Source organism: Crotalus tigris, unplaced genomic scaffold, assembly GCF_016545835.1.
Source record: "Crotalus tigris isolate CLP2741 ecotype Arizona unplaced genomic scaffold, ASM1654583v1 scf7180000018590.145928, whole genome shotgun sequence".
Classification (NCBI taxonomy): Eukaryota; Metazoa; Chordata; class Lepidosauria; order Squamata; family Viperidae; genus Crotalus; species Crotalus tigris.
In genome coordinates, this window is record NW_024097091.1 from 116,823 (window position 1) to 133,160 (window position 16,338).

The 16,338-nt window shown below is 49.1% G+C and overlaps 1 protein-coding gene across 5 annotated transcripts; it reads left to right on the forward strand.

Moving 5' to 3' along the window:
• The first annotated feature begins 4,981 nt into the window (after positions 1-4,981).
• Positions 4,982-16,338, forward strand: CUNH1orf167 (chromosome unknown C1orf167 homolog). 5 transcript variants are annotated; one of them, XM_039355007.1, is made up of 10 exons: positions 4,982-5,326; positions 6,421-6,543; positions 8,542-10,048; positions 11,159-11,340; positions 11,474-11,612; positions 11,716-11,878; positions 12,033-12,205; positions 13,871-14,006; positions 15,170-15,280; positions 16,052-16,338. In XM_039355007.1, exons 2-10 carry the CDS (start codon positions 6,462-6,464, stop codon positions 16,103-16,105), a joined length of 2,547 nt encoding a protein of 848 aa, XP_039210941.1. In that variant the 5' UTR covers positions 4,982-5,326; positions 6,421-6,461; the 3' UTR covers positions 16,106-16,338. The 5 variants fall into 5 exon arrangements, with proteins under 5 accessions (XP_039210941.1, XP_039210944.1, XP_039210943.1 ...); XM_039355010.1 differs by lacking the exon at positions 8,542-10,048 and having other exon boundaries at positions 6,404-6,543; XM_039355009.1 differs by lacking the exon at positions 6,421-6,543 and having other exon boundaries at positions 5,195-5,326.

Sequence of the window (16,338 nt, forward strand, 5' to 3'; positions counted from 1 at the left end):
GCTAATATTTTCTTTTGATTGCAATTTTCACAGTCTAGATTTCTTTCTGGAGTCTGGAGGAGGGGGCTTGGATTACAGCTCCCAGCATCATTCCCATCATTCCCAGCGACGGTGGGAATGATGGGTGTTGGGGCTGAACACAATGGAGGGGAAAATTGCTTTACGGATTCCCCGTTGTGGCAAATTATAACAGGGCGTTGAAGCAAATGACCCCGGCGGACAAAGGATTTTAAGGTGTGATCAGAAGGCAGCTTGGTTTGAAGAAATATCAATTTTTTTAAAGAAAAAAAAGACAGTTGTTTTGCTAAAATTAAAAAGCAAAGGGAAAAATGCAAGAATAGGACAGTGCAATTTTGCATTCTAATTTGTCTTCTGCTTTGGAGATTTTTACAAGCCTTGTTCCTCATTTTTTTTGTTTGTTTGTTTGTTTGTTTACTTTCCATCCTGGCAAATTTAGAGGATTTATTTTGTCAATTGGAACACTAGTGTTTAAAACAAACCAGGTTTGTTGAGAATTATAGATTGTTTTTTTCTCTCTCACTCACTTGATGTCTCCCTGATGGGGCTGAAGGGGACCCGTCCACCTGAATTCCTTGGCTTATGAGAAAAATACTCCTTTTATGCTCGGGGAGGACAAGCCAGCCTTGTTTTTGGAAGCAGGAAGAATGTAGCTAAAATTTGGTTGTCTGGGGATCCCACATCTCCCCCAAAGTTTTTTTTTAAATGCTGAATGATAGACAAGGAGCCTGAATGCTGTTTCCGAATGTCAAGCATGTACAAGTAGTCTTTGACTTACAATTGTTCATTTAGTGACCGTTCAAAGTTACAACCGCACTGAAAAATGTGACTTATGACCATTTCTCACACTTACAACCTTTGCAACATACCCACAGTCATGTGATCAAAATTCAGATGCTTGCCTTTGTGGTTCGAAGCTTTGAGCTGCCCAGAGTCCCTTCAGCTTCGATAGAAATTAGAATAGAATAGAGCTGGAAGGGATCTTGGAGGTCATCTAGTCCAGGGCTTTTCAACCAGTGGGACGGGTACCACCTGTGGTACATTGGCACCTGGCAGGTGGTACGCAACCCTCCTAGAAAAGTAGTAGTGGGGGAGGAGAATGAGCTGAACCAGTGGCAGCACCGCACAAGCCTGAGCGAGAGACGGCTGGAGCTGCAGGGCTGTCAGGGCTCAGCGGAAGCGCCAGGATCAGTGCTCCTTTCCAGCTAATTGGCGATTCTTCAGGACTGTCAGGGCTCAGCGGAAGCGCCAGGATCAGCACCAGGCTCCAGCTGGAGCGCAGCGCTGATCCTGGTGCTTCTACTGAGCCCAGAAGAAGCGCCGATCAGCTGGAATGTTGCAGCATCTCCAGGGTCTTGTGATTTACATTCAGATGCTTGGCAACTGATTCATATTTATGACGGTCACAATGTTCCAGGGTCATGTGAAGTGACCAATCCTGCTGCGACCACCCAGCAGATGAGGGGGGGGGATAAAAACCAAACACCCCCCACCCCACCCCCGCTGCCAATCCTCAACAGAAATGCTCACAACAATGAAAACCTCAGACAGGAGGAAGAGTGCGGCCGGGTGGGCAGGCAGGTATCTTGCTCAGCTGTGGCTCGGGGGGCACTTTTTTCAGTGCCATTGTAACTTTGAACAGTCACTAAGCGAACTGTTGCAAGTCGAGGACTACCTGTACTTCATCACTTTTTTCCTTTTTTTTTTTTTTTTTGATCATCAAGTTTTTGACACCTTGCTAGGCGACTGGTGGTACTCGGATGTTGCTATGTCCTAAAAGTGGTACAATGGGTGAAAAGGGTGAAAAGCCCTGTTCTAGTCCAGCCCCCTGCTCAAACAGGAGAACCTAGACCATCTCAGATAGGTGATTGTCTAGTCTATTGAAATAAATAGAAATAAAAGCGAAGTAATTGGAACACAGCATTGCAACTTTTCCTTTCTCTTCACCAGATTTCACTTCATTCCAGGTAGGGGAATGAAGCTCTCCCTCACATGTGCTTTCCATCCCAGATCTTCAGTCTCGTGAAAGAGAAAAGAAGGAGTAGGGGGAACGGGATAGCAGTATTCCAGTATTTGAGGGGCTGCCCCAAAGAAGAGGGAATCAAAACTATTTTCCAAAGCCCCTGAAGGCAGGACAAGAAGCAACGGATGGAAACTCATCCAGGAGAGAAGCAACCTAGAACTAAGGAGAAACTTCCTGACAGTTAGAACAATTAACCAGTGGAACCACCTGCCTCCAGAAGCGGTGAATGTTCCCACACTGGAAGTTTTTAAGAAAGGACTGGACAGCCATTTGTCCAAAATGGTATAGGGTTTCCTGCTTGAGCAGGGGGTTGGACTAGAAGACCTCCAAGGTCCCTTCCAGCTCTATTCTGATTCACACACAAACATGTGGGACTTTGTAGGTGCCTAGTAAAGTTGACGACTGGGTGGAGATGTCCCTGCTAGCTCCATCAAGAAGAGCTAGAAGGTTCTCCTTCCTTCCATTGACCCCAATTCGGATTTGAGCCTGGTGCTGAAAACGATGAAGAACATCAGACCCGAGGTGCAGGTTTCGTTGTCTTTTATTGGAGTACCCCGAAAAAATGAATCCTGGCCAAAACTGCCAGGGAACCCCAAACCACAGAATTAAGAAAGCTTTATATAGTTTCACTAAAGCAGAAGGTGAAGCAAAACATCCAGATTCAGCCATAGTTTCATTCCATACAGCATTGACCTTGTGAGCTCTCAAGCTTCCTCCTTCCGTTATATATTTAAGATGGACAGCGTTTAATGTTTATTTGTTATGAACATGTAGGGGTATGGGTCTGTACATAATGTTGTTCATAGTATGTTAGGTGTGTGTTATGTATGTGTTTACTTTGAGAGCGGGTGACTAAATTTCATTTTTCATGTATGCCGTTGTGCCCACAGTAAAAAATGACAATGAAGGTTATCTTATCTTATATCAGTGGTTCTCAACCTGTGGGTCGGGACCCCATTTGGGGTCGAACGACCATTTCACGGGGGTCGCCAAACAACGCAGTCCGCCATTTTTTCCCCCCTTTTCCTTGGCTGTGCTACTCCCTTTTATTCTATTGGCTTTTGAAAGCCTCTTGAATAGAGTCTAATTCTATTGGCTTTCAAAAGCCAATAGGAATTGTCCAGGCTGTCTCTGCCCTGCTGAGCCCACCAAAAGTCCCATTCTGCAAACGGTGCTGCACCAGTTGGGTAGTCCTCGACTTACGACCGGTTGAGTAGTCCTCGACTTACAACCGGTTGGGGGTCACGGCATTAAAAAGGTTGAGAACCACTGTCTTATATCATCTCATAAACATTTCAATAATAATCTAGCAATTATTCTATTGGTCTCTAGCCGTCCCTATTCCTAAGCCTTGGCTAATGAATGCTTCAGGAGTTATCTAATGCACATCCTATTTGCTCCAGGCCAGGGGTCTTCAAACTTGGCCACTTTAAGACTTGTGGACTTCAAATTCCAGAATTCCTCAGCCAGCCCTAAGGGCTGGCTGAGGAATTCTGGAAGTTGAAGTCCACAAGTCTTAAAGTGGCCAAGTTTGAAGACCCCTGACTCCAGGCCATCTCTATTCCTAGCTTTTAGCTTAGCTTCCAAGATGCCTGAGTCTTTGTTCCTTTTACCAGCTTTTTAACCATCCAAAATTGTTACACGCTTTACCCCTGCATGTTCCCTGTGAATAAGGATTCCTTTGTTCTTAGCAGACTCCTCCCTTACAGACTTCCTGGACTCGTTTGAATTGTGTGCCTAATCTTGCTTTGTTTTGGCATCCAGCCCATCACTTCCACATCCAGTTTTCGGTCACCTCATGACAAAAAAGATGGCGAGACCTTGGGAAAAGTGGCAGAGAAGAGCAACTAAGAGGATTAAAAGCATGGAGACAAAAACATACCCAGAATGTTTGCAGGAATCGGGTATGGCTAGTCTAGAGGGGGAAGAAAGGACCAGAATTCCAGTATTTGTGGGGCTGCCATAAAAAAGAGGGGGGGTCAACTTATTTTCCAAGAGCAAGACAAAAAATAACAGATGGAAACTAATCAAGGCGAGAAGCAACCTAGAATTAAGGAGAAACTTCCTAACAGTGAGGACAATGAACCAGTGGAATTGCTTGCCACTAGAAGTTGCAGGTGCTCCATCACTGGAGGCTTTTAAGAAGAAATTGGATGGCCATTTCTCCAGAATGGGTATAGGGCAGGGGTAGGCAACCTTGGCTCTTTTGTGACACGTAGACTTCAACTCCCAGAATTTCTGAGCCAGCCTAGCTCAGCTTGGAAACCTCTCCCTTTCCCCTCAGCGTGGCTGGCTCAGGAATTCTGGGAATTGTAGTCCACGAGTCATAAAAGAGCCAAGGTTGCCTACCCTTGGTATAGGGCAGTGGTTCTCAACCTTTTTAATGCCGCGACCCCCAACCGGTCGTAAGTTGAGGACTACTTAACCGGTTGTAAGTCGAGGACTACTCAACTGGTGCAGCACCATTTGCAGAATGGGACTTTTGGCAGGCTCAGCAGGGCAGAGACAGCCTGGACAATTCCTATGGGCTTTGGAAAGCCAATAGAATTAGACTCTGTTCAAGAGAGTCTCTTCTATTGGCTTTCAAAAGCCAATAGAATAAAAGGGAGTAGCACAGCTAAGGAAAAGGGGGGGGGGAAATGGCGGACTGCATTGTTTGGTGACCCCCGTGAAATGGTCATTCGACCCCAAATGGGGTCCCGACCCACAGGTGGAGAACCACTGCTATAGGGTTTCCTGCCTGAGCAGGGGGTTGGACTAGATGACCTCCAAGGTCCCTCCCAACTCTGTTGCTGTTATTGTTATCATTAAAGAGAGATCCAGCCTAGAGTTAAGACGAAATTTCCTGACAGGGAGGACAATGAACCAGCGGAACTGCTTGCCTCCAGAAGCTGTGGGTGCTGCATCACTGGAGGTTTTTAAGGAGAGACTGGTCTGAAATGGAATAGGGTCTCCTGTTGGAGCAAGGGGCTGGACTAGAAGACCTCCAAGGTCCCTTCCAGCTCTCTTCTGAATCTGATTCCGAACGGGCTGAACTCGCTTGGCGGTGTTCGGCCGTCGCAGCCTCCCTGCCGGTCCCCTTCCCGGAGCTCTCGGCGCTGCGGCCGTGCGAGACCCCCTTCAATTCCCCCCGCTGCATCTCCGTCCGTTGAAACAGGCGGCGCGGGGAGGCGCTGCAACGGGAAAAAAGGGGTGGGGGTCGTTTTCAGTGTCCTCCCCCCTCCTGCCTCGCTCCTCCGACTGGGAGAAGCGGGTTTGCTTCGCTAAGCGAGACAGCCGCCGCAGGTGAGGCGCTTTGCAAACTTTCTGAAAAAGTTTATTTAATCGGTGGGGGGTCTTTGCGTTGGTCCCTACCGCTCCCCCCCCCCCAATTCAATCTTTGGTTTTATGTTGTTTAAGTTTTGCGATTTCTTTTTTTTTTTTTTTTTTTTACATTTTTTCAAAATGATCAAACTGAAAGCCAGCTGGGGGGGGGAGGGGAACCCTTATATGAATGAATTAAAGGAGACAGAATTTTATATATATATATATATATATATATTATTTTAGTGTCTCTGTTGTTGACTTAAAGCAGTGTTTCTAAACCTTGACAATTTTAAGTTATGTGGACTTCAACTCCCAGAATTCCACAGCCAGCATTGTGGAATTCTGGGAGTTGAAGTCCACATGCCTTAAAATTGTCAAGGTTGAGAAACATTGCCTTAAAGGGTTCTTGAAATGTTAGTTTGCAAAATCGGGCAGGTTTCCAAAGGAAAAACAAGACCTTTTAATGATTCTTCCTTTTTGGGATTGGGGGGCTGTGTCAGGGTCACCAGATCCAATTCCAAATATTTTGCAAATATTTCTTGGTAACTGATCTGCCACGTACATTAGTATAAATTGTTCTTTTTTTAAAAAAAAAAAACTGTTCTTTAAAAAAAAAGCACCGCCCAAGGGTGCCCAGTGCCTTTAAAAATATAATGGGTTGATTATCCCCTTGACTAGTGGCAAGGGATTATGGGTGCTGTAGTGTGGAATAATATCTGGAGGGCAGCGAATTGAATACTGAGATAGCTGCCATTTATGCATTTATATATGAAGAAATACTGTGGGGTCCTTGGTGCTCTCTGAGCTTGGTGATTTTCTTGCAGACGTTTCATTTGCCCGCCTAGGTAACATCTTGTCAGCTAGGAAGAAATCATACAATGCAGCCAAGTTTCTAGTCCTCGTGGCTTGCACGGAAGAACTTGGAATGTTAGTGTAAGGCTGTTTGCCTCCCTGGTTGCCCCCCACTTGCAGAGAGGGAAGGTCCCAGTGGCTACAGCTCACAGCCCACCCACCCCCACCTTCCTGACATCCCACCAGTCCAAAACCTCATTGCAGCCCAACAATCCTGCAAGGTTGGGCCGCCTGCGATTCAGGCAACGCTTCTAACCCGGAGATGGAATGGCCCCAAAGGATCCAGACAGCTGCAAGGAAAGAAAACATACCCCCGGCTTTAAGTTGCTGTGTGGCCCCAAAAGGTAAGCCCTGGGGAGAATTTGGAAAGAGGGGGAAAAGGCGATTGGGAAATATAATGTATAGGCTGCCTTCAAAGACTTTTGAAGGTTTTCTGCCTTGTTGGTTGTGATGACCCAGGGCACAGCACAAAGGCAATGCAGTCAGCTGGCAAGGTAAACAGTTCTTTAACGGCTGCAAATTTCCTCCAAATGCTCCCCCATTTGCTGGCAAGCCTCCAACCCAAACACACACACACACACACACACACACACACCTACCTTCCAGCCAACTCTGGCTGGAGGCAGTTTCAATACAGCCTGATTAGTACACGAATGTCCTCGAGGCCATAAAGATAACAAACCAAATATTGACTTAATGAATCCGTTTGAATCTCAGCTTGCAAAGAGAGAAGTCAAAATGCAGTCTGAGGTCGTAATTCAGGAAATCCATGTGGTCAGCTGGTCTGGTAGTCAAGGTGGCCAGGTTTTCCAACAAAGGCACAGAACAAGAGCAACAATACACAACTGATCTCCTTGTATCTCCTTATATCTCCATCCCCAGGTGTGCCTTGTGGGGTGGGGCGGGGTGCTCTCCTCCGGAGTAAGTGAGCCTGCCTGCCTTGTTCCCTCCTCCTCTCCACCCTCCTAGCTCTAGGATCAGGTGGGGGGAGGACTTGCTCCTCACCTGAACTCTGCCTCCCCTGTTCCATACCTGAAGGGCCCTGGCCGGCCCCAGCCTGCTCCTCCCCACAGTCCTCCGAAGCCACAGACCCCTCTCCCTGGGCCTCCACAGGGTCCTGTTCCGGCTCCATTTCCTCCTCCGATTCAGGCTCAGACGGAGTGTAAGGACCACCCCAGGTTGCATCTTAAGAAGACAGAACTCTTGGAATATCTCTTCCAACAGGCATCCTTTATTAAGAGAAGATGGTTGCAGGCGTTCTAGGCAGGATCAGAGGAATTCTCTCCCATCCTTCAATGTTTTAAGTGTTCCCAAGCAGCCCCCACCCAACAGTTCTTCCGGGCGACAATTCCCTCCCTTTTCCCTCACTGCCGGCAAAAGGGAGACTTCAGAGAGGAGTAGATGAAAGGCGATGGCCATATTGTTGTGGTCAGTCCTCTTGGTGAGAATCCACATCCAGTCCTTTTGAAGTTTAAGGAAGGAAGTGAGAGCCATCAAACCCCCCTGCTCATCCCCCTCCCCCTTCGTAGTATGGCAGAATCCAGAGAGAGCAGAAATGGGTTTTTTCCATAGTAGATCACTAGAAATGAAATATAATTGGATTCTGACACGGAGGCATGACACCCGTCTTGGAACCAGCTTTCTTTTCTTGCTGAGAGGCAACTTATGGGAGTTTGAGGTAGACTGCCTCTGAACATGGAGGCTCTGTCAGAAATGCAGTGCCGGGATGAACTAATCATGCCTATCCTGGGTCCTTGGGAAGAACATGAGAGCTGGATAAACATGCCAAACCCTTCTCTAAAACAGGTTTTTACAGTCACCAGGTAGTCCTCGACTTACGACGTTTCATTTAGCGGCCATCTGAAGTCACAACGGCACTGAGAAAAGTGACTTTAGGACCGTTTTTCACACTTAACGACTGTTGCGGCATCCACCAAGGTCACGTGATCACAATTCAGGCGCTTGGCGACTGATTCACATTTATGATGGTCGCAGCGTCCCCGGGGGGGGTCATGTGATTCCCCCCTCTGGCGACCTTCTGACAAGCAAAGTTGATGGGGGAAGCCCGATTCACTTAACGACCGTGTGACTAACTTCACAACCGCAGGGGGTTCCCTTAACCGTGGCAAGAAAAGTCGTGAAATGGGGCAAAACTCGCTCAACACGTGTTTTCCTCAGCAGAAATGTGGGGCTCCGTTGCGGTCGTAAATTGAGGACTCCTTTCAGACGTTCCAGCCTGACTTTTGAGGGGGGGGTCACGTATTCATGGAGAGTCTTGGGGAAGGAAGAAACAATGAGGTCCATCTCCTTGACTCCTTCACTTCTATTTTTCACCTCTCCAGAGCCGAGAAATATCCAGAAAAACGTCAACGTTGATCTCTTCCTGTCCTCGGGAAGCCATCTTGGAGAACTCTGGGCCCGGTCCGGTGCCAGCATCCGTGGCTCAAATCATCTTGGAGAAAACATTCAAAAAGGTTTACGGGTCACATATGGAAGGAGAGAGACCCCCGGCCCGTGTCAGACCAATCTCTCTTGCCCTCCCTGGGGTCTCCCCAAAGCCTCCTTGGTCCGTCAGCAAAACAACCTTGAGTCCAGCCTACACAGGAGAAGATGGGAAGGTGGGAACTTAAAGGAGACCCCTCCGAGGGCCTTCCCGGAGAGACCCCGTGACGTTCCCAGGAATCCATCCCAAATAAAACATAGAGAAGGATATTTGCTGAAACGGCCACACGAGCTTTTTGCTGGGTCAAGAAGAAGCCATGAGGACCTCAAGGCCCGTGGAGAGTCCTCCTCACCCATCCGGTTTTCAGGGCATCCATCTCTTCGTTCCTCACCAGAGCGTTGTCCTCTTTCGATGACCTTCAGTGGGATTGGTGACTCCTCACCGCCAGGACCGCCCCTGACTTTGGACAGTCTGAAGTCTTCTGCTTTGGTTGATGGTCATTCTTCTCCTGAGGGAGCTCAGGCCCCCCTAAGGTCTTCTCAAAGCTCTGCTGATCAGTGCCGGTCCCTCCGTGGGCTTAAGAAGGAAAGGTCTTCCTTCTCTTGTGAATCCCGGCTACCTTCCTGGCTTCCTCAACCAGCAGGCGGGCCACAGATCTCCACCTTGGCTGTGAGAAAGATCCAGGCTTCGGTGGAAGTGAGAAGTAAATGGCGGACTATGCTTAGTGCCACCTTGTTGACCTGTCAGGGAGACTGCTCCAGGAGCAGCTCAGGAACACCACAGGGTACAAACAAAAAGGCCAGCTTGAATGAGTTGAGGGACCAGGGTGACCTGAGGACCCTTGACCCAGAAGGACGTCATTCTGGAACCTTCTGTGGCTCTGAGTTGTATCTCAAGAACCTTCCCCTGGATGTCTTCTCCCTCAGGAGTTTGGAGAGTTCCCTCAAGACCTTGCGTGCAGAGTCTTCTCCAAACCGAAGGTTGTCCATGGAGGACACCCGCGGAGAGAAGCCACCAACTCTTGATCCTTCTGGAGCCCCAGAGATCCTGTTAGGTCACCTCTTTGGGAAGAACGTTGGAGATCTTCCCACGCACGAAGCTGGAGATAAGTATGGAGAAGCTGGCGAAGACCCCATCACCCCCTCCTCCGTTGAGGAGGCCGGTCTGTTGTCAACCCATCAGAAGGTCCACCTCTTTGAGGAAACCATCTGGAAGGGTCCCAGAAAAGGTTTCCAGCCTGTCTGGCCACCGCACCTTCGGAAAGATGGGGGTCTCCTCCGAGAATATTTTGTCCTTCTGGAAAATAAGAAATTGGGTGGTGCTTTCAACAGATGGCGTTCCCACTGCGGGAAAAAGCAGCAGGTTCGTCTGCTGGCGTTTCGAATCCAGAGTGGGCTGATCAGGCGGTGAGTAGCTGTCGTCGTAATACAGGTAGTCCTCGACTTACGACAGTTCATTTAGTGACGACCGTTCGAACTTACAACAGGGTTGAAAAAAGTGACTCACGGACGTTTTTCACGCCTACGACCATTTGCCACGTCCCCAGGGTCACGTGATCAAAATTTGGACCCTGGGCGACTGACTCGTATTTAGGACGGTCGCAGCGACCTTCCGACAAGCAGGGTCAATGGGGGAAGCCAGATCCGCTTAACGGCCGTTACTAACTTACGAACTTCAGGGATTCGTTTAACAGCTGTGGCCCAAAAAGTTGTAAAATGGGGCAAAACTCGCCTAACAAATGTTTCGCTTAACAACAGGAATTTGGGACTCAATTGTGGTCGTAGGTTGAGGACTGCCTGTCTTTGATGGTGTTTCTCCTCTTTTACTAAACCTGGTTATTGTCCCATCGCTTCTCACGTTCCCCTTTAACCAGCATTTCAACCCGTCTCCAGTTCTGCTGCTGATCTTTTTAACTGTGGTTTGTTGGCCTGAGCCACTGGCTGGCTATTCTAGGTTAAGCCTAACAAACTAGGATGGCTTAACGGAATGGAGAACCTGGCTTGGTGGCAACAGTGCAAAACAGTTTTGTAACTTTTAAGTGTTGTTATCTTCAGAATTTTTTTATATTTCTTATTTTTATTGCATGGTGAGCCGGCTAGAGTTGCCCTGGACTGTAAAAATGAGCGGGATATAAATTTAATAAGCAAATAATGAATAAGAATGGTGGTTTGCTAAACCTGAGGGTAAACATGGGGTGCTATCCAGACATTCCTTCCTTTTTCTGTCCCCCCAAAAAGAAATCCTGACTGACGGATTGGTCCTTTCTTTGCCTATTTTTGATTCTTGGATGGAAACTAATCAAGGAGAGAAGCAGCTTAGAATTAAAGAGAAATTTCCTAACACTGAAGACAGTTAACCAGTGGAACAGCTTGCCACCAGAAGTTGGCGTCACTGGACGATTACTTATCTGAGACGATAGAGGCTCTCCTGCTTGAGCAGGGGGCTGGACTAGAAGACCTCCAAGGTCCCTTCCTATGCTGGTTGATTGATCTTTCTGCTGTCTTTGGTCTTTCAAGATGCTTCAAAGCCTGGCAGAGTTTGGCCCAGTGGAAACGGGACAGCAAGGCAGCCGTGGAGCATCTGTGGGCCCAATCCTTGAGGGTGTCTTTCCGGCAGTGGTGCCTAACGGTGCAAGCCAGGAGAAGCGCCAAGCGGGCGGTGATTGAGCTGCTGTGGGCCAAGGGGCCAGGCTCCGGCGGTAAGTAAATAAGGGTAATCATGGTAACCGCTTGGTGCTCCTTTTGGGGCGAGCCTTTGCCCTGCTCTTCGCCCTTTCCTGGGGTGACCCACGGAAGAAGCACGACCAGGCTCTTTGTCTCCAAATGCTCCAGGGCCCCGGGGGGACCCCGACAGAAGGAAGTGGCCCCCAAAGTATGCGGAAAACGCCTTAGACTCTCTTTTCCACTTGAGGATGTTGCAGGAAGCATTTCTGACTTGGAAGGCGAGATGCCAGGAAGCGCGCTGGGCTGGGTAAGTGGCTGGTTTTCAGTTCCCCAAATGTATGCCCTTCGCTCTTCTCTGAAAGGCAGGTTTCTAGTCCTCATGGACGCTTGCCGTCTCTTTCACCCCACAGGGCTTTCTATCGAGATTCGACTCTGCGGCAGCTACGGGAGGCTCTTGCACGATGGCGCCGGAGGACCCGGGTTCTGAGTCCTCTTGGGCTCACTGAGGGCTCTCTCCTTGTGTCGGCGGATTTACAAGAATCTCCCTCCTCTGCCTTGCCCAGCGCCAGTCAGGTTTGTGTTGCGTGTGGCGTCCTTGGCAAACTTGCAGCGTTCCCCTCCAGCTCGTCAAGCCCAAATTTGGCAAATAAAAGAAGAACAATTTTCATTAGCCTTGCAAAGGTCGGCCTCCTGGATTAAGGGTGTGTTCTTTCTTTACTGGGGGCAGGTGGTTCAACTGGGAGAGCCCAGCCTCATCGTCCTGTCCTCCTTGGGGACTGTCGGAGAGCCCAGCGGCCTTCCTGCTCCCGCCTCTCGCTGCCCAAGATGCAGTTTTGACTGTGAAAATCCTCCCCATATCGCGGATCAGGATTCTTCTCTTCGGCTTAATTGGCAGGCAGCGTAAGCTTTCCGGTTTCCCCACTCGGGAGTTTCCCAGCATGAAAGATTCAGCAGCGATTGTTGTTAGTTGCGAAGTCGTGTCCCACCCATCACAACCCTATGGACAACGTTCCTCCAGGTCTTCCTGTCCTCTACCATCTTCTGGAGTCCATTCAAATTCACACCTCCTGCTTCAGTGACTCCATCCAGCCATCTCATTCTCTGTCGTCCCCTTCTTCTCTTGCCCTCCATCTTTCCCAACATTAGGCTCTTCTCCAGTGAGTCCTTCCTTCTCATTAGGTGGCCAAAGTATTTGAGTTTCAACTTCAGGATCTGGCCTTCTAAAGAGCAGTCGGGGTTGATCTCTTCTAGGACTGACCGGTTGGATCGCCTTGCAGTCCGGGGGACTCGTAGGAGTCTTCTCCAGCCCCAGAGTTCAAAGGCCTCCATTCTTTGGCGCTCGGCCTTTCCTATGGTCCAACTTTCACAGCCACACATTGCAACTGGGAAAACCATGGCCTTGACCAGTGGTTCTCAACCTGTGGGTCGGGACGCCATTTGGGGTCGAACGACCATTTCATGGGGGTCGCCAAACAACGTAGTCTGCCATTCCCCCCCCCCTTTTCCTTAGCTGTGCTCCTCCCTTTTATTCTACTGGCTTTTGAAAGCCAATAGAATAGACTCTCTTGAATAGAGTCTAATTCTATTGGCTTTCCAAAGCCCATAGGAATTGTCCAGGCTGTCTCTGCCCTGCTGAGCCCGCCAAAAGTCCCATTCTGCAAACGGTGCTGCACCAGTTGAGTAGTCCTCGACTTACGACTGGTTGAGTAGTCCTCGACTTACGACCAGTTGGGGGTCGCGGCATTAAAAAGGTTGAGAACCACTGGCCTGGACTATACGCACTTTTGTTGGCAGGGTGATGCCTCTGCTTTTTAGGATGCTGTCTAGATTTGCCATAGCTTTCCTCCCCAGGAGCAAGCGTCTTTTAATTTCTTGGCTGCAGTCCCCATCTGAGGTGATCTTGGAGCCCAGAAAAATAAAATCTGTCACTACCTCCATTTCTTCCCCATCTATTTGCCAGGAATTGAGAGGGCCGGATGTGATTAGCTCTTCCTAAACCGCAGTCCTCGGCTTACGACTATGATCGAGCCCAAAGTTTCTCTGGCTAAACGAGACAGTTGTTTTGCCCTGTTTTACAACCTTCCTTGCCACGGTCGGTAAGCGGATCCCTGCAGTTGAGTTAGCAACGTGTTTGTTAAGGGAACCTGGCTCCCCCCATTGGCTCGGCTTGACAGAAGGTCGCCAAAGGGAGTCACATGATCCCGGGGACACTGCGCCCATCATAAACAGGAACCAGTTTGCCAAGTGTCCGAATTCCAATCAGGTGACCCACGATGCGATGGTTGCAAGTGTGAAAAATGACCACTTGTCTGCTTGGGGACTCAAAGCTTTTCCAAAGCAAACTCAGTTAATTTTGACTGCCCGTTTTTGGTTCTTGAGAGCTAGAAACCTGAGGGGTGACAAATGAAAACAACAGATGAAGGAATTTCCTGGGATGGGTAGGAGCACCACCAGCAAAATTATATCCAGGTGTCTGCAGATGATGTGCATATTTAAACCCTGGGTCAAGGAGTTATGCGCCTCCTTGTGGGGCTAACTCTTCTGCCCCTTGCGCCCCCCCCCCAGGAGCAAATATGGAAGGCTGTGGAAACACAAAGTCCAGCTGCATCACTTCTGGGCTAGGCGGGACGCCCGTCAACTGGCGAAGGCCTGGCTGCGTTGGAAAGACGCCTGCCGTACCGAGCTGGTGGTGCAAACGTTGGTGAGTAACTTCCACAGCTTGTACAGCTGCGGGAATCTGGGCCCTTGCTTTAAACTGCCCTTACGTTTCTAGTCCATATTAAGCAATGGGGAAAGGAGATGCCTTATTTGCAGCATGATGGAAGGGTGGTTCAGATAGTTGCCCCCGTGCTAGAGAGCAGACCCCGTTTCTGGGTTGGCATGGAGGCTGGGGTCCTGAAGGTGCTTTTTCACGAGGCCACTGGACTTTTTTTGTTTTTCTTTGAAGATGTTTTGCTTCTCATCCCAGAAGCTTCTTCAGTTCTGACCGGATAGTGGGGAGTGGAAGGATTGCTACTCCTTGCAGACCGCTGGTCCTTTGCATCCTTTTAGAGGGTCCTTGAGGCCAACTGGAGGATTACCTGTGCCCTCTTTGACCGCTCTTTCAAACCAGGGGTCCTCTCTGTCCAAAATGTGGATTTTGCTGTCTTCGAAAGAGGGGCCTTCGTCTTTTCAAATGCAGATGGACTTCTGAATCTTGTCCTGATCGGTTTGTTCTCCAATATTATGCCATATACCAAAGTCCACATTTTGGACAGAGAGGACCGCTGGGTTGAAAGAGGGATCCAAGAGGGCAACTATGTCAAAATGCCCTTCATTCCAATCTACTACACCGTCCTTTCAGCAGCTCCAAGAAGGCTCCACACCCATTTGCACCACTTAGGTGACCCTGAGGATACAGATAAAACCTCCAAGTGACTCTTTAAAAAGGATGCAAATGACCAGCTGTCTGCAAGGAGTATAAATCCTTCCATTCCCCACTACCAGTCAGAGCTGAAGAAGCTTCTTGGGTGAGAAGCGAAACGTCTTCAAAGAAAAACAAGAAAGTCCAGTTGCGTCTTGGGAAAAGCACCCTTGGGACAAGAATGACCTGGATGACTGAACATCTCCATAGAGCTGCAGGCTGGGGGATTCTGGGTGTTGAAGTCCACACATCTCAAAGTTGCTAAAAGTTAAAGACTCAGAGGGACAGACTCCTACAGAAGGATGCTGAATAAGCATGCTTGTCCTTCCTTTCTCAAGTGTGGGTCTTCTGCAAATGTGAGAGCTGCTAAAATCCCCCATCTTGGCTACTCCGGGCCAGATTTGGGGAGGATTTTAACCAGGGTTGGGGGCTCTTTATCGGTGTCCTGCCTCCTCCCGCAGGTATGGCAGAGACGGGCTCAGTGGGGCTGGAAAATATGGAGACGGTGCTGGTTACAGCTTCAGGTGGCCCAGCGTTTCCGCGAAGCCGAAGAGGAACAATTGCTCAAAATAGTAAGAAGGATGCATTTTGGGTACGGGGGGGATTAGCAACCCCTTCCCCATCCCCTCACTCTGGGGTTGGGTGGTGCTGAGGGTCTTGGAGTCTTAGTGGACAATCAGTTAAAGATGAGCCAACTGTGTGCGGCAGCAGCCAAAAAAGCCAATGAATGCAATCCCAAGTTGCATTAACAGAGGGATCCAATCAAGATTGCTTGAGCTACTAGTACCCCTCTATAAAGCCCTAGTAAGACCACACCTGCAACCAATTTTGGTCTACGTGCTATAAAAAAGATGTTGAGACTCTAGAAAAATGGAAAGAGGAGAGCAGCCAAGAGGATCAGGGGACTGGGGGCTAAAACACAGGAAGAACGGCTGCAGGACCTGGGCATGGCTGGTCCAGTGAAGAGAAGGACCAGGGCAGACATGACAGCAGCCTTCCAATATTTGAGGGGGGTCTCACAGAGAGGAGGGGGTCAACCTACTTTCCAAAGCACCCAAAGGCCAGACATGGAACAATGGATGGAAACGGATCAAGGAGAGATTCAGCCTAGAAATAAGGAGAATATTTGACGGTGGGAACAATCAACCAATGGAACAGAAGTTGCCTCCAGATGTTGTGGGAGCTTCATCGCTGGAGGCTTTCAAGAAGAGACTGGACTGCCCTCTGTCAGAAACGGTGTCGGGTCTCTTGCTTGGTTGGGGGGGTTGGACTAGATGACCTCCAAGATCCCTTCCAACTCTTGTTATTCTATAAACAGTCTACCCTGGGCCATCTCTTTGCAGGCTTTCGGGAAGTGGCGTCGTCTGGCGGCCGTCTCTCGTGTCCGGATTGAATGAACATCTGGCTGGATCTTTTTTGTAACCGGCTGCAGGATGGACAGACTGCAGGACGGTGGCACAAGGGACACACACAGCAACCTCACAAAGAACCGGGCTTTGCACTACAAACTTATATTTGCACATTTTGGACTGGCGAGGGGGGGGGAAGACGGTGTAAAAATTGAGCCACGCCGAGGATCAACCAAGCTGGTTTATTCTGAGACAATCATTAAAATTCAAGTTCCTCCTTT